We start from the raw sequence: 23,643 nt of genomic DNA on the forward strand, positions 1-23,643 counted from the left end.
TGCCTTTTGTCTGTCTTTGGTATTGTTTTAAAAGTTGCTAGAGATGCATAGACACCTGAACAAGGAGCTGAGTACAGTTCTCGGGGTGGGGGGGAGTTGGTTTGCTCACAGTTCGGGGCTCTCTGCCTTGGTGGGCAGAGTCACCCCCAGCAGTTCTCCAAAGCTGCGTTCCCGCGAAGGCAAACAGACGAGCGTTCCCATCTCTGCCCGCTGCTCTCCCTCGGGTTTGGGCAAGCAGGAAAGGGGGAACAGGGCCAGATTTCTCTCAATCTGTTTTTTCCCCCCTTGAATTGCTTTCAATAAATCTTTGGATTTTTTTTCCCTTCTTCGATCTTTTCTTATTGTGGGTTTAAAAAAAAAAAAAAAAAGTGAATGCGCACACACAACCCTGTTTCCCTCTTTCCTCAACCCTCCGGCTGGGCGAGAGGGTCCCCTTGTTCCGTTGAGTTTGTCACAACGTGTCTTAGTACTGGAGGGAGTCGCGCGGCTGTGCAGTTACGATGGAGGTTTCGTGGTGTCGTTGATTCCAGCCATTAACGAGGGGTTTCCATTTTCCTGCTTTGGTGAGATGCGGCTAGCGGGGAGCAGGCTGCTGCTGTATGGGGAGGATACGCTGCCTGTGGACGATGGGCGGAGCTCAGCGGGTGCCAGGTCTCGGTCTGGAGGCCGTAAGCCAGGGGGCTGCAGCGGGAATGCCATGGGGAAGCTGGCCATGTAGAGAACCCTGCCAACTCTCTTGGCCACCTGAAACAAACCGGAGAAAAGAGCTTAGCAGGCAGCGGAGGTGCTTGTGCATGGGTCATAGAAACAAAGCAGGTCGGGGGGGGGGGGCAGCAGCCTGTTGCTCAGTGTGCTCTGGCCAAGCGGCCGCCGCGTGACAAGGAGGAATTGACAATACAGGCGCAGGAACTGCCCCATCAAACGAAGCCAGAGCAGGCCCAGGGAACATTAGCCCTGGGGAGAAGACAGTCCTCTGTGACCCACGTTAAACCAGGCTCACGTTCCCTGGAAGCAGAGGGTGGCCGAACATTGATTAATATTTTACACAAGGGACCTGGGTGGGGGTGTGTTTTGTTAAATTTCAGATGTCGTGTAGCAGCGGCTGTTGGCTCATCTCCTTGGCCGCAGCAGCGCCTTTCCACGGGCGCTTCCCTTTTCTCGAAGCCTGGTTTGGGCTGGTGGTTGGTGTGTTGCACTGAACCACACAAAAGCCCCTCCTGGGACAGTGGTGTAACAGTCACACAGCACTGCTCTGAACCCAGACTAGTTTGTCAGACCTGTGGGAGCTCAGCCCCCCCTTCCTGCTCTGCGTAATTCACATCCCCAGTCCCCCACTGCAGGAACATGGCAGCAGCTCCGGTGCCACATTTGAGCCCAGCATGCCAAGGTAGCTGCAGGAGCATTAATGGCAGTGCATTGCCTAAAGTCCATCTCACGTGCTCATCTTTACAGAGCACACGCTCGGGACCCTGGCGCTAGCAGCTCCAGCACCCGCCTCCCTTGGGCAGTAATTCCACAGTGCCCCAGCCCGAAGAGTGGCCCCCTAGGAGCCTGGCTACCGGCCGGCTGTAGAGAGAGGCATGGGGTAGGGAAAAGAGAGGAGCACGCTGAACTGTGCCTTTTATTCTCCAGCCATTTGGGGAGCGCGGGCTCTGGCCAGGCTGTGCTAAAGAGCCAGCGGTTATGAACCGAGGTGCGGTGCAGGCAGCCCCTTGGCGGTAGGCGCACATACACTCAGGGCCTGCCCTAGGCTTGCCCTGAAGCAAAAGCCAAATCAGGGAGCTGGGACTCCCCTCCCTTTCCTGGGAAGTCGCACCAGCTGCTTGCTACACTCCTTGAACTCCACCCAGGGGAGCAGCTTGCTGCTTAGTAATGGTTTTTTTGGGGGGGGGACGGGGGGGAGAGGAACCAGAGGCGTGCAAGGCAAGCAGGACATTGCAGACCGCAGCAGGGATGTGTGGAGAGACCTGCTATCATTTCCTCTCCCGCGCAGTCCCGTTTGCTATGGAAAACACTATCTGCCTTCGCCAGCCCGGGAGCTGCACCAAGGCAAAGGAGCGGCCTGGCATGTGCTGTATGATGTGGCTTGGGGAGGTGCTGGGGCCCTGGATGCCTAGATTTGCACTGGGGGGGGGGAGGGGGGAGATGGACTTAGGGGTGGCTGTTAAATGCGTATGAGGCTGCACTACCCCTCCCCCCCATAGGCACAGAAACTTCCCCTGCAGCAGTTCCCACCTCCCACCCAGGGCCCAAGTGCTCACCATGTTTCAGCACCTACACAGATGTTCTGCATTTAAGCTTAACTAGAAACACAGGCTTGCATTTAACCCAAACAACTGGGGTGTCTGTTAGCAAAATGGGGGCTTTGCCCCCCCCCTCCCCGTATAGAGGCAGGGCTTAAAACCAGATCTAATCCCCCCCCCAAATCTAAACCAAGGCCGTCTGTGAGCAAGTTGGAGCTCTCTGGTTTTAAGAAACATAAGAGTTTTATTTCCCAGCGAATTGATCCACAGGGAACAATTGCCCACAGAACCTTTTTATTAGACCCCTCATAAACAGTAAGGGCTGCAGGGAAAGTAATAAAGTTACTCTTATTGTTTTAACATAATACAACAACTGTCTAGCTTGTGGGTAAGAGAAACTCAACCCGTGTGTGTGTGTATATCCCTATATCACGATTATTTACATAAATTAACACACGTATGTAAACTTGCTGTATACACATGTATATCATGTGCATGTAAGACAGTAACGCATGTCTGTATGTACATTATACATTTTATAGAATTTATATGAATGGTTTTTATATATATATCATTACAGTACTGGAATTTATATTAAACACCCATTCCTCTAACATTTTATATGGCTATACAACAATACATCTACGTGTGTGCACATGGAGGGGTCCGTGTGCACTTTGTTTTACAGATCCCGGGTAGAAATGTTTCTTAATGTTATCCTTGATTTAGAACTGCAGGTGCCTTCATAAACTACATTTTACTTCCCTTCAAAAAACAAAAACAAAAAAACCCCTAGTGTTTTGATACTAGACCCTATAGCATTTGTGTTTATTAGATGAATTTTGTTGGACAGTTCAGACACACTGACCCAAAGAGGAACAAATGGCTCTAAATCCCAGGAAAGTGCTGGCTAATTATCATCAATCTGGCCTCTCCCTCTGAGTCTGTCACTGGCATTCGGAGCAGGGGGGGGGGTAGGACCTGTCAGCCAAACCATGGCCGAGGGGGAGGGGGAGTGAGTGATCACTGCCTCCATTGGGGGTACAGTAGCTTTGCCCCACCTTCTTTAATACAACCAGAGGCCTGCTTCAGCCCTCCCTGCCTCCGAGAGCGTGTGTGTCTACATTGCATCTGGGAGTGAGCCGTGTGTTCACATGCTAAATACAGCAGTGCTGACAAACAAGTGCTGGTGACACTTCTATAGTGCCTTCCCTCAAGGCGCTCGGAAATTAAGCCTGCTCGCACAGAGGGGGCGGGTTATAAGGAAGAGGGGTTAACCTCTCTGCCTGAATCACTGACGATCACAGCGTACAGAGCTCCCATTTAGACCACACCAGCCGCCACTGCTGACGTATTCTTACCTGTGACCTGATCTTCAGAGCTGGCCCCAGTTTGAGCCCCATGTTGTTCAGTAAGTGCTCTTCGGTCAGGAGAGGCAGCGTCTCGCCATCGATAGCCTGTTCCCTGAATACCTGCAGACAACCAAAGCACACCTCCATGCTTACAAATGCCACCGCAGGGCACATCACATGCCTCGAGCTAGCAGCACGGGAGCGGAGGAACCCATTTATTATCATTTGTTGTGCTGTAGCTCCTCAGAGCACTAGTCTTGAGCCAGGACCCCAGTGTGCTAGGTGCTGTACAAACCCATAACAAAGAGAAGGTTCCTGCCCCAAAGAGACTACAGGGGAACTTCACCACCCAACCTCGGCTTCCCACGTACATGCATTTCCCAGCATGATGGTGCAGAGTTTTTCACTGGCAGCCGCGAGGAGCAGTTATTGCCAGCTGTTGCTGCCCTGGTATGAAGCATGTTCGGAGGGTCTCTGGCCATGTCCATAGTGATGGCATATACCAGAATGTGGTTGCTTTTCCGGATCCCACACATTGTCCTCACAATTCTTTGCAAAAGCCTCTCCTGGTCCTGTAGGACCCCCTGCACATAACGACTGAATCCCCTCCCACCCCTCCATCACCACACAAAAGGGCTTCAAATAATCTAAAAAGGCTCAGGTCATCCTCTGAAATATCCTTATACATTTGATTTCCTGATCAAAGACGTTCTTCTCAGAAACCTCCACTGCCGGGAAATAACCTGTTCACGATTGATTTAAGCAAAACCCAGGCCCTAAACACTGCTCACGTGCCAGACAGACAGATGGCTAGGCAGTGTGTTCCCCATACAAACCATGCCTCAACTACGACACTCACACTTTGTCCTGCCTTTTTATCTGTGCTAACATCCACTTTACATTAATTAGATACAATCAGGGCCGGCTCCAGGCACCAGCCCAGCAAGCAGGTGCTTGGGGCGGCGAATGGAGACGGGCGGCACATCCGGCTCTTGGGCAGCAATTCGGCGGCGGGTCCCTCACTCCATCTCAGAGCGAAGGACTTGCCGCCGAAGTACTGGAGATGGCAATCGCGGGTTTTTTTTTTTTTTTTTTTTTGCTGCTTGGGGCAGCAAAAACCCTGGAGCCGGCCCTGGATACAATCTATGCACCCCCTCGGTGCTACACCGAGCAGGGCAGGGTTTTGTGCCAAGCGAATGAGCACTACCTCCCAGCTGAGACTGGCAGCAGTAACAATGCAAAACGACCTGCCCCTTTGAATGGCCAGCTAGCTAGTGACTCCCACGTAGTGCAGTGGGTTTCTCAGACACTCACCACTCCCATTAGAATACCTGAAGCGACATTATAACGTATACAGTCAGAACACAAGAACGGCCCAGTATCCTGTCTTCCGACAGTGGGCAATGCCAGGTGCCCCAGAGGGAACGAACAGAACAGGTCATCATCAAGGGATCCATCCTGTCACCCACTCCCAGCGCCTGGCAAACAGAGGCTAGGGACAGCATCCCTGCCTAGCCTGGCTAATAGCCATCGATGGACCTATCCTCCAGGAACTTCTCTAGTTACAGTGACTAGGAGCTGATGCCTGTGCTGTTGCCCAGGTGTAATTCAGAAAATCGTGTGTGTAAAAAAGCCCCAAACGGCTGAGAACTTAAAAGCTGGCTAGTAACAGGCTGTGAATCCCAGTGATGATTGAAGAGGGTGACACTCTAAACAAAACGAGCTCTCGGCCATGGTTGTCGCTGTTTCCTTTGCTCCACACTGACTCAACAGACATTCTAGGCTTCAGAGGGAGAATCCTGGAATTATATCATATAGATGTATATATAATCTATAGCACACACACACCCCTCTATTATACATGCACACAAATCCACCCCTCCCCCTCTACTATACACGTACACAAATCCCTAAACACCCTTCCCAAGGAAAAGAAAAACAAAATGGAATGGGGAAAAAACCATTTCTGAAGAGTCTGCTCTGCCCCCACCACAGTGACGGATGGACTCAAGCAGCAGCTTGTCATCGAACAGGCCTTGTGGTAAAAGCCCAGGTCAGGGAGTCAGGATGCCTGGGTTCTCTCCCAGCCCTGCCCCAGACGAGACACCCCCTCCCCCGTGCTTCCGTTTGCCATCTCTAAAGTGGGGATCTAATTGTACCCATCTCCCTGCCAGCATCTTTGTTCCATTCATGCTGGCTCAGTGCTTGCAGCTCCACTACTCAGTCATTTTTTTCATTTGCTACCGAGACATTTCCCCTCAGTGGCAGAACCTGGGTTCGATCGGGCACATGTCGATTTTCTCCTGACTGAACCACACCTTCGCTCCACACGGGTTTTTCCACACGCCAGGGCAAGCGCTGGCCTCGCGCCTGGCTGAACTGTCTTGGGGCCGCGGCACTCGCTAATAGCTGAATCCGCTCCCGCTCCTCGCGGAGCTGCTTTGCATAGCATTGTTATTACAGCACAGCCAGGGGAGGGGGGGCTTTCTGTTTGCTCTAATGGCTTCTTTCTCAGCTGTGTATTGCATGGCAGAGCCATCCCCTTGGAGAGCAGCGGCGGCTGCTGACGCTGAGGGAGCTGAGCCGTTGCAAGCTCATTTACTGCTGGACTCCACCAGCAAAGCTGCTCTTGATGACTGCAGCATGTGTTTCTGCTCTTTGACCTAGCGAAACTTAATAGACCGATTTCTTTCCTTCCTACAGAGCCAACATGGCCAGGAGCCAAAAGGCTCCCTCGCTCAGCTCTCTACCCCACAGAGACCTAACCTGAGCAAACTGGGAGGCCTCACCTCACCGGGGGGGCGACACAAAGATGGCCGTTGACGGAGATCAGGAGTGGGAAGGACGACTTTGTTTTCAATTACGTTACTTTTGCGTGTCTTTGAAACGTGTTCCCGAACACACAGCGTAACCGCCAAGCTCTCGCTGGGCTTCCTGGCGGGAGCGCGCTGCGGGCTGGTGCCAGACCTCCCCGGCAGCTGTGGTTTGGGAGGAGAGAACACAGACAGCTCCGCAGCACCCCTGCACGCTGCATTTTTCACACAGTAAAAACCTATTAAGCACACAACCATGATGCATGATAAAAGCATCGTCCGTTTAACCGCGTGTGTGCCAGCGCCCCCTGCCAGCCGGGTTGCTGTGAGGGGTTGCCGGGGTTGGTTACACCGGGCCCCATGATTTGACAGTGCTCGGGTTTGCTAAGCGCCGAGAGTGCTGTTAAGCCAGCACATAGTCAGCTCTGGATTGTCTGTCCCTAGGCGCACAGGGAGCACTGGGAGGTGTCCATGGCCGAGTCTTTGGCAAGGTGCGTGTGGTCAGGATTTCTCCACTTTTCCTACCTGCCTCAACACGTGCAACGGTGGGGCCGCCCTCTGCTCTGTTACGGGGGTGTAAATCCAGAGGAATTCCACTGCCACCTGTGAGTTACCCCCGATCTGGGCTGGTTTAACACTCCCCTCCCCCCCGAAACCTACCCCCTTCCCTGCCTCACTAATACTCGCACTCTCCTGACCCCGCTCTCCGACTTCTCCACACCTCCCCCCCAAACACACATGCATCCCTTGCCTTATTCTACACCCACGCCCCTGGCCCTTCCCTCCATGCCAGACATGAAAACCTGTCTCTCTCACACACCCTCCAGCCACTCAAATCTACCCTCTTCATTTCTCCATCCCCTCCCAACAAAAACTTCCCCCGCTCTCTCAAGCCCCCTCTCGGTTCTAGCCCCTCCCTTCTCTCACACACTCGCGGGCCCCCCCATCTCTGTCAGGCGCGGTCTCGCAGGCACAGCTGCACGCTCTGAGGAAGCAGCACCAGTCTTACAGGTGGTTTTAATGAAGCTTGTCAGGATGAGATTAACACCACGGTTAGGGGGCAAAGAAGGACAGACTCTGCATTGAAAGCACATCAGCCAGCCACCCCGGAGAGCGGGAAGGGAGGCGTTGCTTCCCGGACACCATAATGAACGGCAAAGCCCGGCTCCCAGCTTCCCCCTCCCCTTGGGGACCATCTTTAAGAAGATCTTTTATCTGTGAAAACGTGCGGCGTAGAATGAAAGGAGCTGCCTGTTCAGGGCCTGAAACCCACGCCAGGCGCCTGAGTCGCTCTCCCAAGGCCTGCTCCCCGGAGCGACGCTAAGCCGGGCCTTGGCTTTCTCACACTGGCTGGGGATTGGTCACTTGCTGGGCCCTTGTCACACTCTGAGCAGCCGCTCGGCTGAGTGGTTGTTGGCCTGAGTGGTTCAGGGAGAGGCAGTGATGCCTGATGCTCCGGGAGCTGGGGGGGAAGGGAGGGAGCTTTTGAAAATCAGTTTTCAGCCAGCTCAGAAGCAAGTGGACGAAGCGGATTGTTTCCAAGTGGTGGCTTCCCCATCGGCTCCAGTCAACTGGATTCCCCAGACTTGCCCTCTCTCACTGTGTGTGTGACAAGGGAGCTCTCTTTGTGTTTTCCTCTCTCCCGCTTCCCCTTAGGAGCTGCATTTTAGTGCCTGGATCTCCCTGGTGCTCCCGGTCTAGGTGCGTCTGTCCCAGGAGGAGCTGGATTCTCCAGAGCTAAACCTCTCTTAGTTCTCATCCCCTCCCCCCATCTCTGTCACTCGCCCTCTCTAAAGGGCTGTCTCAGACAGCTCAGGAATCTGTGCCTTTGCCGTTAGAGCAGGCTCTCAATGGGGTATTTATAATGGATTTCAGCAGCCGTGGGAGCCAAAAAGCAGGGTTGTTTTTCGTGTCCCACCTAGCAGCCTCACACTGAGCGGCTTTATGAACCCTGCAGCACTGATGGATGCATTGCTCCGGCTGCAAAGGGCTTTAAAAACAAAAACGACTCTGTGTGGCAATTAATTTAGTGTGTGGGGGGGTCTCTCACAGCTTCCTCCCCTTCTCCCAGAGCTCTGCCCCTGGAACGCTCCCCACCACCCGCGGCCGGTGAGCCCTCACTGGAGCGGAGATCGTTCAATGTTGCCAAGCGTTAAGATGAGGCCGTCTCTGACCTGCACTCTCTGGAGGCGAGCGTCTGGCCCAGCTGTGCCACTGAGCGCCCTGGTGCAAGGTACCAGGGGCTTTTTACCTGGGCACCTGGCTGACAGTGCTCAAGGGGGGTGGGGCTATTGATGGGCACCAGAGAGAACCCATCAGGCCAACCAGGTGCTGCCTTTTGGTGAAGATGCCGCAGGTTTCCAGCTCCTGGCGCTCCCTGAGAAAAGGCACTTCTGAACGGCACTCCAACCCGGTACACAGTCCCTCATGATAACGCACCCAAAGCTTGGCTCCCCAGGACAGCCCGGCACAAAGCCAGCATTGTGTTTGGGTTGGTTGTGGGACACCACAGACTTCCACACACATCTCTCCCAACACAGGGAGTTGCTAGCTGTAATCCACCCAACAGCAGCAGCAACCCTCTACCGCTCCCCTCCCCCTTCCCCCCCCCCCCCCCGCCTCACTGCTAGCCACATACACACCCCTCCATGCCCTGGGGGCATCTACTGGCAGCCGGGCGGTTAAGCCCCAATCCGGTAGGAAAACAGGAAAGCCAGACGGTTGACAGGCCCTGCAGGGCTCTCTTAAATATTCCGCCACATTTGCGCTGATTGATTGCAGGGGTTGGGGGTGGGGGAAGAGTTGGAGCGAGTTCTCTCCCGCCGCCTTCCCCTCCCAACCCCGCCAAACGTTTCCCAAGCTGCTGTGAATTTACCTGAGTGTACTCGGCACAGCCAGACAAACTGCCCACAAAGTTACAGACGTCCTCCACTGTCCATTTGCTGATGTCTTCCAGCGCAGGGCTCTCCTCCCCATCCAAGAACAGACCTCCCATGGCGCCTGGATTGTTTGGGGCGGGGGGAGGGGGAGGAGAAGGAAACATAAATCATTAAAATCCCACACGGATAGCAACAGGCCTGCGATCGGAAGAGTTCTCTCTAGCCGCACATCCATTTTTAATGGCCTGTCAATTAAAATGCTGGGCAGGGTCAGTTCATAGGCTTCTGCCTCCTGGAGGTCCCTCGCTCGGAAAAGGTGTTGGGGGGGGGGGGCAGGAGGGAGGGGAAAAAATCCCCTCTAATGTGTTTCATGTGTGTAATGTTCTTCAGCTGCAGCAAAGAGAGGGGGGAGAGAAGCCCCCAAAGGCGTGTTTCTCCACACGCACCGCAAAATGGAAAAACTCCGGCGGCCCTGGGAGTTTCTCTCCCCCCAGCCCTTCTCCCCGCGACGTGCTCCAAATGATAACAAGCCCCCACATCCCACCCCGGTGGCCTGCTGCTTGGCTGGAGCTGGTGTCGAGAAGAGAATTTTCACTCCTTATGAACAAACCTTTGTTTTAAATCCCCCAGAGCCCAAAACGTCCGGCTGCCTAACATGCCCGTCGCCGTGGTTTAAATACATATCGCCCCGTTTCTCTGCTGGGGCAGGGTCTAGCTGGGTGGGGAGGTGACCCCAAAGAACCTCACTGGAGCTCTGAGGGGAGCAGGGTGGGGGTTCACACAGACAGGTCAATCCTCTGAAATGCAAGAGCGGTTCAAGTCCCAGCCCTGTCAGCAGGGCTGGAAGGCGACAGAGAGCACTCCAATCCCAGAAGGGGAAAGCTCCGCTTTCCCTGCTTCCCAGCACCTGACAGCATGGGACAAACATGGAAGGAGAGAGCTGGATTAGAGCCTAGAGAGGAACAGGGCAGAGGTCTGGAGAATGAGGAACGATGGAGAGAAAACCAGCCATGCAACTCCAGCTTCTCCTGGATCACAACAGAGGAGCAAGGGGACCGCCCACGTATTTACCACTGATAACAGAAAATACTCATTTGGAAAACGCCTTATTCACCTGTGGAACTCACCGCCTATGTGACCACTGAGGCCAAGAGCTCAGGAGGATGCTTAAAAGGACTGGATATTTACAGGAATCAGAACATCCACAGTCACACTGGAGAGGGCAAAACTCTCATATCAACTCTCATGCTTCAGGGTATGAGCCAACCAATAACTGGAAGTGACATGTTATAATTATCTATTGTGGAGGTTTCAGAGCGTCCTCTGGACCATCTGGTGCTGGGCTTCGTCCTCAGCCACATTTGTCCACTTGAAAAAGGGGCAGGAATTGTCTGTCTCCCTCCTAACTCCTTTGAAGAGGTGTGGAGTGGGGGGATGAGACAGTTCATCCTCCACACCCAGTGAGTGGGGTTGAGTAACCCCTGTCCCATCCTCCAGCCACACGGAGGACTGGAATCCCCAGCGCTTTGCTCCTTGTAAGCCATTTAATTATTGTTATTTGTATGATTGTAGCACCTAGGGGCCCCAGTCATGAGCCGGGACTCCATTGTACTAGGGGCTGTAGAAATACAGAGCAAAAAGACAGTCCCTGCCCCAGAGAGTTTACAGCCCAGATCCTCAGCTTCTCCCTGACCCTTGAGTGGAGATCAGAACCTAAACCTCGGCTCCTATCCTCAGCTCCTGTCCCCCACTGCAATCTCTCTTTCACAGCAAGGGCAAGAATTGCACGCCCTGCCCTCCGGAGCAGGGTCCTCTGCCTGCTACACTCTGCAGAGGGTCCCGTGGCACCATGACATGCTGTCCTGAGGCCTTCAAAAGCCCAGTGGGCCCCTCCAGCGATGTGAAAAAGCCAGAGCTAGAACCTTGCCTCTCCGCCACATGCTCCGGACTGAGCCCCCTGATCCACTTTACCCCTTGTCCTCCCAGTCCGCAAGAGCCTGGGCTTCACAGAACTTTCATGTCCCCTTAGAAAGGTTTCCGTGGAAACGACCAGCTTTCCCATGCTGCAGGGAGACTCAGGGGGCGGCGGGGGAAGGACCCAAAGGGGTTTGGGACATCGCTGGAGGAGCAGCATTTTCCCTTCCCTCCCAACTGTAAGACGGATGGACAGACAGACGAGCTCCCTTTAGTTACATTATCATTTTCATTTCATCCCCTGCTCTGGAACCCAAGCTCCCAGCAGTTTACATTGAAGCTAGCGAGACACTGGGACGGCTGATTGGTTCCCTCCTTTTTTGGAAAAGCGGCTGCAGCTCGGTAAATAGAGGAAGTGAAACTGAACTCAATTATTCCAGGCACAGCCGACACATGGGTGAGACGCCTCCATCCGCAGCCGGAGCAAGCGTCTCCGAGGGGATCTGACTGTAACAGCCAACGGCTTTAAAATTAGGCACTTCCTTATTCCGAAGGCAAGCCAAGGACTGCAGCAGCCCAGTGCTTGGGAATGAAGCCTCCAGTCAGCCCGCCCGCCCCGACCTCAGGCACTGCCCAAGACTCCACAGAGAGGCTGGGCGGTACCTGCCTGGCACAGGCTGTCTCCAGATCCCTACCAGAGGTTATGCAGGTAGGGTCACATTCAACTCAGTTCGCAAGTGGAAGGGCTGATATCAGGGGACAGGGTAGTGAATCTTGGTGTAACTGAGGAAATCCCTCCCCAGACTGCCAGGGATCCTACAATTCCTGGGGTAGAACTGGGGAGATGCGCTGAGCTCCTTGGCTCTATTTGCAGCCTTGCTAATGTCACTAACAGAGCTGAGCTAAAGGTCAGTCCCGCCTGGCAGCCCTCTCCCCATCCATGTTTTTATCCCTCCAGACCCACAGCCAGGCCCGCAGTCAGCCTGCTGTCTTCAGGAGTCAGGGCAAGAGCAGCCCTGCCTCGGGCACCAAGTAATATTTTCCACCTCTCCATACACAGAGAAAGCTAATCTCGCCAAAGCACTGATCTCCAAGGGTCTGCCTCCCCTCCCCATCTATGCCAGGAAAACACTCTGGCTGACGGGTAGAAGCATCCTTGAAAAAATAGGGGAAATACCAGCACACTGGGCTCCAGCCTATTAGCAGTTTCTATAGCACAGAAGTTAAGAGAGAGATGCTGAAATCTTGGTCCCACTGAAGCCAGTGTCAAAACTCCCGCAACCGGGCCCCAACTTCCCCCAGAGAACCCGCTCTGCGGAGGTGGCAAACACCTGGAGCTTCATGGATTTCAACTAGAGATTTGGGTGCTCAGCACCTGGGAAACAGAGGCCCTAGAAGCAACCTATTCAATCATCCCCCACTCTGCAGATTAACCAGAAGTCGCTGGGCTCGATACATGCAAGAATTGCTGGGTGCAACAGCCTGAGTTAGGCAGGAGGTCAGACTCAGTGATCAGCCTCATTTTAAATGTCCCAAGCCAGGGGGCCCCCTCCATTTGCTTCTCTCCAGAGGCTATTGCACAGCCCGCTAGATCTCAGGACGGGACTGTACAAACCCACCTTTGGGGCAGTTCATAGAAGGCTGATGAGAAATCAATTCCCCAGGTCTATAAGGGAAGTTCCCTCTGATGGTAACGGCACATCGCTGGATACTGCTGGACAGTGGCGACCCAGCAGCATCTGTCCCCAGCCAGACTCCTCTTCTCTCACTGAGTAACGAATAAAGATCCAAGGGACTGATAACGGATTACAGAGCATTTCACCAGATGGGGCCCCAGCTTGGAGGGGGGTGAAAACTACCATCCCAGGCCAGGGTCTTGTGGACAGGTGCCCACATAAAAACACCGCCCTGCCAGCTGGTATTAAATAATCCCCCTGGCCCAACTTTCCGGCAGCTGTGGTAGAAAGGCCAAGGGTCCTGGAGACTGAACTACCCATCCCTTCCAGAAAGGGGAGTCTCCACAGGGCACGGCTGAGGCACAAGGGCGGACAGGGCAGTGGAGGGGGACTGCAGTGGAGTTGCCCATGCTGTACCTATTCTGGACACAATACAGGCCCTCAGTCCCCAGCAACTGCACCCTGAGAGGAGGGAAATAAACACGGATATTGGTGTCGCTGGGCATGAGCTGGGCATTAGCACTAGGACATGTGTAAGCCCAGACAGCAGGCCTGTCGGCTAGCTAGAGCAGAGCTAGCCTCTCCTCACTGCCAACGGGGCCTCAGTCCCGACAGTCAGGCCCTGTTTTCTGCACAGACGTCTGATCAGGCCAAGAGCATCAGCCGCAAAGCTCCCTCCTCCCGCCCCCAGCTCAGAACAGGCCCAGAAGCCAACACACAGATGGGTTTAATCAGTCTTGTTATCGCTCTCCCATTTCCCCCCCTCCCCTCCACATGCACACACCACTGCGGGTTCGGGTCATGGAGCAGCACTGGAAGGCTCACGTTAATTGCTCTCCAGACTGTGGATCAATAAAAGGATTTTAGCCTCCCGCACACTCCATCCTTCACCTTTTCCAGCGGAAGGGGGGGGGAAGACGAGAACACAACTCCGCTGAAACCTTGAAGAGATGAGGTCATCCGGCAGCCGCCAGATTCCCAGGAGGCGGCTCAGGGAATCGACCAAACTCTGGCTGCCTCGTCAATATTTTTGTCATCGGGGACAGAAACCAGTTCTCTGCCTCCAAAGCATGAGAGGAGCCCTCCCTGTTCTGGAAACCTGGCCAGGCTGTCTGAGACTCCAACCATCTCCTTTCCCTTCTCCCCCATCCTCGGGTCTGTCATGCTACCAGCCTCTTTAGATTGTCAGCTCCTTGGGACAGGTCTGCATCTCCTCACCATGGTGTCCAGCATACCATCAGGCCCCTGTGAGCTACAAGATCAGCCCGTGGACAGGAAAGAGTTAAGAGAACGTCTGTTTTTCTGTCCTCAGGCACAAACTCCTCCTGGGGCCAAGGCTGGCCATTTGTTGGGCAACCTGTGGTCGCGCTACTCAGACCCGGGTTAATCAAAGCGCCCCAAAACACCTGTAGCATAAAGATGTGTGAGAGAGAGCACGGTCCAGGACACTGCACAGGAGCTCTGGAGACATGAGTTCTATTCCCCACTCCCCTGCTGACCTGCAGCGTGGCCTGGGGCCTCAGTTTGTCCTCTCACCCGTGATCTGTCTCGCCTACATGGATAGACTCTTCCTATGGGCTTGTCTATATGGCCATTTACAGTGCGGCGAGCTGGAGTGTCAATCTACAGCGCAGCACCTGCCACACACACAGTCACCACATGGACCCTGCTGCCGTGCACTAAAAGTTCCATCGTGCACGCTGACCTACTTCTGTTTCTGCACTACGGAAATGTTAGCACAGGGTCCATGCGGCCAGGTAGTGAGTGGCATACTAGAGGGTTGTAGATTTACTCCCCAGCCTGTCGTGTGCTAACTCTCCACAGAGACAGGCCCTATGTGTCTGACCAGTGCCTTGCACAGCTGGGGCCACTGATGCAATACCAATCACAACTTTCATAATATTACACGGGGTGCTAGCTTAAAGCAAGAGAGCCCTCATGCAATGCAACACCACGATGGTCCCCGAAATGGGAGGGGTCAGTTTAAACGGGGCCCTGATCATAAGTAATAATAATCCAGGGCCCATTCTCGTTTCTGATAGTTTGCTGGAGGTGGACTCCCGCCTGCAATCCACACCCTGCTCTATAGGGTCGCACATGGGGTGGCCAGAGCACAGAACCGTGCGTTTCCCCCTTGAAATGACTGTGAGGGGAAGGCTCCCACAAGGAAGCCTCCTCTGTTGCAAGCAGCAGGAATATTTATTGTGCTGGCCACCTGCTTGTCCCAGAGAAATTGCCTCCTTCTTCTGGCTGGCCGGTGGTTCCGAATGGCCCACATGTGAAGGGCAGCCGCACTCGTCCGGCCCGGCTAATTTATTTATAAAGGAGAAGGCCTGGCCCCCCCTACTCTCACAGGACACAGCAAATAGCTCCTGCTCACTGCTCAGCTGAGGCATTAGACCACGCAGCTCTTTGGTTCTGGGTCGAACTAGCAGGGCTGGTATGCTGGCTCAGGCTGGGAATCTGAGTTCAAGTCCCACCTCGCACTGGGACGTCCTTTACTCACGGGTCGGCATGTTGCATCAGTGAGTTGGTGGCGGCCCCGGGTGGCGCACACCTCCCTCCACGTGCAGCAGGATGCAGAGCCCATTAAGAGCCATGCATGGGACACAGAGAACGTGCTTTCCCGCGGGCTGGCAGTCACCTCAGTGACGGCCCTATCACACGTGCGTGACCCTATTGTCCTTCCTTGAACCTTGCTGTTGGGGGGGACAGATCAGTTGGATTCCAAACAACCAGCCCCTCTCCTTTGGAAAAGCATCGGAAGGTCACGGGGGCAAGAGTTCACCAAACCCATCTCCGTCTCTGCCGGAACAGGGCTGGGCACATGACAACAACCACAGAGGAGCTGCTGTTTCTTGTGGTGGACAAAGCTGATGTTCCTGATGGAGGACATACGGCGGGGGGTCATCCACTCCGATGCCTCTTGGGGGGATGATGACCTGAGTATCAATACACCCCCCCATCCCTACATGTACACCCTTCCGCTTTGTCCTGACATGCTCCTTCTATCTGCAGAGAGCTGGGGTAAATCAACAGCCCCTGCTCCGTTGAGTTCCCTCGCTGAAGCTTAAAGTTAATAACACATCAGAGATATACAGGTATCTCTGAGGTATACAGGGGGTTGCCATGGGAACACAGTCAGGTGACAACACATGACTTTCCAGGGCAAGAGGCTGGCCAAGGAGGTGGAATCACTGTTTGGGGACCTCCTGAATCTCTGTCCCAAAGGGATGGATCCACATGCAGGAGGTAATGCTGCCTGGCATCAGGCACAATGGGACGGAGGGAGCTCCAGCCTTAATTCTGCATTTCCCTCTCATCAAACTATGGAAATACAGGGAATGTAGAGATGGCGAAGACCTAGCAGATACTCCAGGCTGTCCCCCACCAGCTTCCAGAGAGGACTGCTTCCTGCAGTACATTCCTGAGCGGTATGTCTAGCTGTAACACTAGCAATGGGCTTTGCAGTGCCCTGGGAGATTGTCTCATATGTCTATTTTTCAGCTGCCCACCCTAAAAAGCTTTCCCTTGCTCATCTCTGTCCTGTTACATTTAGGCATATCTCCTACGAGTATCCCAGACCACAGGCACCAACTCCATGGGTGCTCTGGGGCTGGAGCACCCATGGGGAAAAATTGGTGGGTGCTCTGCACCCACTGGCAGCTCCTCGCCCCGCCCACCCCAGCTCACCGTGTCCCGCTTCTCCCCTCTCCTTCCCAGCTGTTTCGCGCTGGGAGGGAGGGGGAAGGAGCGGGAACGCGGCGCGCTCAAGGGAGGAGCTGGGGAAGAGGCGGGGCCAGGGCAGGGGTTAGGAGAAGGAGTCCAATAGGGTCAAGGAGGGGGCGGAGTTGGGGCGGGGAATTTGGGGAAGGGTTTGGAATGGGGGCGGGGCAGGGGTGGAGTTGGGGCGGGGCTCAAGCACCCACCGGCGCTGGGAAAAGTTGGCGCCTATGCCCCAGACAATCCTTGCACCTCCTTCAAATACTGAGAGGATCCCACCTCTCCACAAGCCTGGTTATCTTCTAGCCCAGCTATATATATTTAATTCTTCCAGCCTTTTCCCTCAAAGGCAATCCCTCCAAGCCCTTAATCATCTTTGCTGCCCTTCCCTGAAGCCCTCTCCAATTTATCAATGTCTGTCTGGAACCGAGGCTCTCACATAAGGTCCAGCCAACTCCATGTAGACCATCCCCTCTGCTCTGTGAGGACATCATGCTTATCCATACAGCTCAACACAGCATGGCATTTTTCCTACCACCGTATCATTAGCTTTGCCAATACCCCCCAGTCAAACGCTCAGCCCACAGCTTCCAGCCAGGCACTTACAAACCCAAGGGGGCAAGAATTCGCCTTCAGTTACATTTATGTTCTCACACTTTGAATCTCAGCTATATTGGAATTGGAAAAGGTTCAGAAAAGGGCAACAAAAATGATTAGGGATATGGAACAGCTTCCGTATGAGGAGAGATTAATAAGACTGGGACTTTTCAGCTTGGAAAAGAGATGGCTAAGGGGGGATATGAGAGAGGTCTATAAAATCGTAACTGGTGTAGAGAAAGTAGATAAGGAAGTGTTATTTACTCTTTCTCATAACACAAGAACAAGGGGGTCACCCAATGAAAATAATAGGCAGCAGGTTTAAAACAAACAAAAGGAAGTATTTCTTCATACAACACACAGTCCACCTGTGGAACTCTTTGCCAGAAGATGTTGTGAAGGCCAAGACCATAACAGGGTTCAAAAAAGAACTAGATACATTCATGGAGGATAGGTCCATCAATGGCTATTAGCCAGGATGGGCAGGGATGGTGTCCCTAGCCTCTGTTTGCCAGGAGCTGGGAGTGGGCGACAGGGGATGGATCACTTGATGATTCCCTGTTCTGTTCATTCCCTCTGGGGCACCTGGCATTGGCCACTGTCAGAAGACAGGATACTGGGCTAGATGGACCTTTGGTCTGACCCAGTATGGCCGTTCTCACGTTCTTCCTAACTGCTGCGCCATCCAAGGTCCATGTCTACTTGGGTCTAGTATTTGCCCTTTTCCCTTCGCACATGTTTGTGGCTCACCCCAGCCTGGTACCATCTCTGGATTAATTAGTGGTCTCTTTATGACCTCTGAGTTATTTTGTTTCAAGATGGATCCTTGACATTCATTTTGTTTGTTTGTTTTAACTCTAGATGCTCAAATCCTACAGAGCCGGATGCACCATGAATAGACTATCAGCCCCATTCTTAACAACCTGTAAAATCAATACTCTGCCAAGGCCCCCTGCCATGCCGGTTCCCCCTATAGCTATGAGGCTCTCACCTACCTGCGTGGAAATAGGGGCTCATTGTATAAGGGAATCCGAAGGGCAGCGGCTGCGGTGGTGGGATGGAGGCCGGAGGGAGGTATTTCACCTCATTTTTATTGATGCCTGGGCCGAGCAGGTGGCTGGGTGACTCAGTGCTTGAGGAGCTGCAGGGGGCATTCTGGCCAGAAGCCACTTCGCTCAGCTCCTTGGCCCCCTCGTAGACCTTGCTTGTCTCTTTGCACTCTTTGAGTTCACTGGCTGAGCTGCTGCTCTCAGCTTTCAGGCTCTCCGGCTTCTCGTCGCTCACTTCAGCATCGCTCTCCGAGTCTTTCATCTCCTCGTCGTTGCAGTCAGGCACGCCATCCCGGGCCCGGGGCTCGGCCAGCTCCTTGGCCTCGTGCAGACCCGGAGGCTCGGCCCGGTGGTGCACTGATTTCCGGCTCCCCCTCCGGCCCTGCTCCTTGGGCGGGGTGGTGCTGGGGACCCCATGGTTGAGCGACAGCAGCGGCGTGTTGTTGTGCCGGAGCACCAGCATGGCATTCCTCCGTGAAAGTTCGTCCCTCAGAGGGTGCCCCTCAGGGATGTCGTGCATGTTCCGCAAGGCCGGGTGGTCCTGGGGTAAGCCCGGGTGCAGGCTCAGCGGGTCGCCGGCCAGTAGCCTCTGTCGATGGAGATTCTCCAGCTCCTTCTGGCGGATGATCTCGGCCGACATCTCAAGCCTAAACAGGGAGAGAAAAATGAGTAGGGTTTGAAGGTCAACTCCTCATGCACTAGCAGCTGCAGCTTTGGCGCTCAAGGGCCTAAGGCCGAGTTTGGTGCGCGGGTGGTTTTCACGCCCTTATATTGTTTCAATTAATTTCCCTCTGACATTGCACTATTTCTGCTGCACAATCCAAGGCAGGGAGTCCGGATTCCAGCCACCACTGTCGTCCCCTGTGTGAACCGGGCTCCTTGGCAAGTTCCTAGCAGCAGGGCTGGCTGGTTGAGAGGTGCTGGTAACGGGATACAGAGCCTTTCACCCCTACGTCACGGGTTCAAACCCAGCAGGCAGCACCAAAAGCTCTCACCGTCTCACTCCTTAGAAGCCCAAGTGTAATGAGTCTGGCGGTCTCAGGTTACATCCAAAGGGTTCCAATCAGAAAAACCACCTGCATAATGGTAGTCGCAGCAGAGAGGCCAAGCATTGGATGGGGTGAGGGCTGAACTAGGCTCTCTGGGTGGAGAAAGCTCACACTGTCGCTGCCTATGCTGTACCTGCCCTAGAGAGGGAGGGCTTCCTTCCCCCGGGCTGCCCATATAGCACCAAGGTCACACCCTATTCTGGCTGGGGCCAGGAAGAAGGCCAAAAGGGGACGGAAATCTAGCCTGAAGGACAGGCAGGCTCACATGCAGGGAGCCCCTCTGGGGCAGCGCTCCATACCTGGCAAGATTCTGTTTCCGCAGCATCTCCTGCTGCCGTGCAAACATCTCTGCTTGTGCCGGCTGTAGAAACCCGTAACCTGTGGGCAGGGGAAAGCATGACAGATGCAGGGTTATACATGGCAGCACTTACTCGCTGAGGGGCCAGACATGTGGCCACAGAACTGATCCCTCTCCATTCTGGAGGAACTGTCCTTGCTGCAATCCCAGTGAGCAACACAGATGTGATTTCCTGCAGCTCACAAGAGCCTAGCTATGCCGAAAGTTTTCCTGTAACGCTCCCACAGGGTGACTTCATAGCCGACTCTATTCCTGCTGTTCCACCTCATTCAGGCTGTACAATGCAATAGGCACACCAGGCTGCGACTGCCTGGTGCAAGGAGCCTGTCCCCCCACATGAGCCAGGCCAAGTGCAGGTCTTGCTCTCTGCTAGCACTGCTGTGGGGCTAGACACACCAAAGGGACCAGGGAGATGGCATTGCCTGCTCCCCTCTATACGGGCCAGTGGAGCTGAATGGCCACATGAGGTGCATTCGGGCGTCACAGGAGAGGGCAAAGCACCCACCAGTGCATCCACTGGGGTGGGGCAGCTCTGGGATGCTCCCAAGGCAGGGCTGTGGCAACGAGCGACAACACAGCCCTCTCCTCCCACATGCCGCGTGGACCGTCACCCGTGCACTCACCTGGCGTCTGGCACAAAGCTGAAGGCACCCCCAGGAAGGGAGGTCTCAAGTGAGGCCCTAGCGCGATGTGGGGGGCATTCTGGGGTGACAGCAGAGGTGGTGGGTGGGACATGTCCCTAAAGAAAATGGAAGAGATTTAGAGATTTAGCACTGCCCGGTGCTGATCGCAGCAGTCCGAGTGTGAGCTTCGCTCAGCAAGGAGATCAATGTCTCAGCGGGCGCGCCAACATGCTGTACTATGTGTTCTCTGACATATATACACACACACACATACACATACACACCCCTCTACAAGTACAGCTGGGGCACACCTGTACAAATACACCTGCATGTTAAAGGACAGCCTCTTTCTAAGTAAGACTGATACAGGCTGGTCTGCCAGCAAACTGCCACCATTAGAACCTGAATCCTCATGCTCAGCGGCCTGCAACTCCATAATGCACCAGCTGTCTCATGCACAGTGGTTCCTCTCTTACACACACACACACACACACACACACACTAATTGCACCCCCTTCCCTTGGTTGTACGTGCCTGAGCTGGACTATAAGATCTTTGGGACAGAAGCTGTGTCTGACTGGTTTGTAAAAGCCCCAAGGACATTACATTACAAAATGGGCTGTAGCTCAAAGTCTCTGTTCAGTTCTTATCTAAGCAAAACTCTCCCTGAAGCCACGGGTGCTGTGCCTGAGTTAAGGGCAGAGAGAGATCCCCCTAGAGATAGATGCAGCCGAGCAGCAGGCCCACACTTGCTGTGTGAGCGACCTAGAGGGAACGCTCTCCAGGATTCTATACAGATGGCTCAAAAATTGTGCTTGCCTTGAGACAAAGGAGTTCACCGTGAGACTCCTGCTGGCTGGACCCGGGTGCTCACACCAGCACAAGGGCGTGCACATGCTGCACTTTGACAGACAGTTGGGTCTGCCATTCCCTCTCCTGCCCTGCTCCTCCAAAAGCTTCTGATATTCCCATTGACCATGGGTTTCCCAGCCAGCTGTTCCGGCCCCAGAGAGGCTCCTGCTTTGTGACGACCACAGAGTGAAGAAAACACAACATTTGATGAATTAAAACAAAGCGGAGCGGAGGAGGAACAGGCCAGGAGCTGCCCATTCCTTTCCCACTCAGCAGCCACCAGCACCATCCGCCCCAATTTCACAGGGGACGTGAGCCCTCTGGCCCCACTGAGCGGAGTGTCATTGATGCTCATGGGGCCAGTATCCACACGGAGCCAAGTGCAGACACTCAGGGTCTCGCAGGTCCTGATGTGAATGAAAGTTTGGTGGGGGAGGTCACAGCAGCTCACAGTATCGGGGTGTCAAAGGTGGGGAGGAGGTGGACACAGCTGCTCCTAGCATTGGCTCCGTTGTTACCCACACACCCGCTGCTATGTCACTCGTTCCCAGAACTGACCCATGGCATGAATGGAGACTCTGGAGGCTATCCGTGCTGGCAGGTTTGGGGTTGAATTTCGTTCTTTATTTGCAAAACTCGATAAAGAAAAAAATGAAGGGGATAAAAGAGGAGCCGACAATACAAATCTGTACGCAGAGGAATGAAACAGATCCCACCTGCTTCCCAGCTTCCCAGAGATTTGGCTCTGCTGGGATGTACGCTGGCAGTTGGCTGGGCAAGGGGTGCACAGGTCAGCACCGGCTAGCACTTGTCTTTCACCTCAGCAAACCTCAGTTAAAACTTGACTATGTTACAAGTCAAAAGATATTTGATAGTTTTGGGGATGGGGGTCTCAGTGAGGACCCTAACGGTTATCCAACCACTACCCTGCTTGGTATGACTGGCAGCCTCTTCTCTGGAGACAAGGGGCTGCTGCAGGTCGGAGGCAAGGTGCACTGGCAGAGCTCTGGTGGGGCCTAGTGCAGATGAGTGTTGACATGGACTGGCAGAGCCGGAGAGAGGGTTGGCATAGCAGGGGGCGCTGCTGGTGAGCGGAGAGGTACCTCGGCAGAGCCAGGGTGGGGTCCCATGCCTGAACATGATGCAGGACGACAATACAGCACACTGGCCTTAACCCTGACTCTAGCTAATAGTAACCGAAGTGGAAGGTGGGGGGAGGGAGACACCACCAGAGAGCAGGCCAGGTAAAGCCCGCAGGAAGCAAATAGGAACCAAGGTCTCTTCCATTAGTCAGATCTGCCTGGGAAGCCTGCAAGCAAATCTCTGGTTTCCGGCTGCGCGGCTCTTAATTCCCTTTGATGGCCACTTAGAACATTATTACCTTCACCGGGGCATCTAGAGGCAAAGTCAAGCACTGTGCTGTTTCCCTGCCCCCACACTGCCGGGGATGCGTGATCACTCTGGTTCGTACAGCTTCGCCCGATTTCCAAAACTGTTCCAACAGCAGGGGAAGGGACTTCTTCTCCTCTCCCCTCCCTAGATCTCCCTGAAACGGCTCTACCCCTCCATCAGCCAGCACCATTGCTGCGACACACATGCAGACCCAAAACAGGGGATGGATTGAAATATTTCCCTGAATCAGCCTTCCCTCTCCCTGCCTCCACCCATTTCCATCTGTCTTTGCCTCCCCGCCTGTCTTGTCCTTTTCTCCCCTCACTCTTCTTGTCTGTCTGTCTCTCTCTTGCCCTTTCCCTCCCTCCTCCTTTTCTGTCTGTCTCTCCTTTCTCCCCCTCCCAGCTCTCCTCTAAACTAATTGCACAGCTCGCTGTGTCTGGAGGAGAGCCACAGATCGATCCGTCGCTGTTGAAATGTTAATGCTAATCGTATAACCGCTCCGCCAGCGCCTCGCGCTTCAGTGGCAGCTCCAATTAATCTCAGGTAACGCAGCGCGTGACCTTCGGCTCAGCGCCGGGGCAGCAGCCAAGCGATGCTTATGTAATTACACCATGAAGTGTGTAATCACCTGCCCTAATCCCTGAGGCCTCACAATTAGCTGAGGCCTCGGTCGCTGGGCTGCCAAGTGCTTTGCCACCCCGGACAGCCTGCAGATGAATAACGGACAATTAAAGCGGCATGACGGGGGCTAGGAGGTGTCGGTTCGATCGTAATTAGCCGTAATCATGGGGAGACGAGCCTGGCAGACGTGCTGTTCGTTTTATAAGAAGCAATTTAGGAAATCAAGTAGCTTTTAACTATTGCGCGGCCTCCCTGCCTTTTATAAACACAGGAGAGGGGAGTCTGACTAGGAGACGCCGTGGCGCATAAGCCCCAGGTGCAGGCTGCACAAAGAGCTCGCAAGGAAACGTTAGAAACAAAGGGAGTGGAGGCAGTGCCTCATTTTAGCTGGCAAGAGACACTCTGCGATACGGATGAGGAAGCTCTCTGTGGGGATCAGGGCCGTGCACTACAAAATTAAAGGCCCTTCACTTCCGCAGCAGCACAATGTCACCTTATA

General features: G+C 54.2%; 1 protein-coding gene across 12 annotated transcripts in view; it reads right to left on the reverse strand.

Annotated features, from left to right (window-relative positions):
- Window positions 1–333: 333 nt before the first annotated feature.
- Window positions 334–23,643, reverse strand: part of SAMD11 (sterile alpha motif domain containing 11) — a 299,306-nt gene continuing 275,996 nt past the window's right edge. For 9 of the 12 annotated variants that reach the window (XM_065575103.1, XM_042852879.2, XM_042852878.2 and 6 more), the window contains 7 exons: window positions 21,096–21,293; window positions 20,277–20,392; window positions 19,595–19,673; window positions 18,193–18,893; window positions 9,284–9,408; window positions 3,605–3,715; window positions 334–744 (listed from right to left, as the gene is read on the reverse strand). In XM_065575103.1, coding sequence (XP_065431175.1) covers window positions 496–744; window positions 3,605–3,715; window positions 9,284–9,408; window positions 18,193–18,893; window positions 19,595–19,673; window positions 20,277–20,392; window positions 21,096–21,293 — 1,579 coding nt within the window. In that variant the 3' untranslated portion in view covers window positions 334–495. The remainder of the gene's footprint in view (window positions 745–3,604; window positions 3,716–9,283; window positions 9,409–18,192; window positions 18,894–19,594; window positions 19,674–20,276; window positions 20,393–21,095; window positions 21,294–23,643) is intronic. The other 3 variants (XM_005292881.5, XM_065575104.1, XM_065575105.1) reach the window with 1 other exon arrangement.

Source organism: Chrysemys picta, chromosome 21 (genome assembly GCF_011386835.1).
Source record: "Chrysemys picta bellii isolate R12L10 chromosome 21, ASM1138683v2, whole genome shotgun sequence".
In the NCBI taxonomy this organism is placed as follows: Eukaryota; Metazoa; Chordata; order Testudines; family Emydidae; genus Chrysemys; species Chrysemys picta.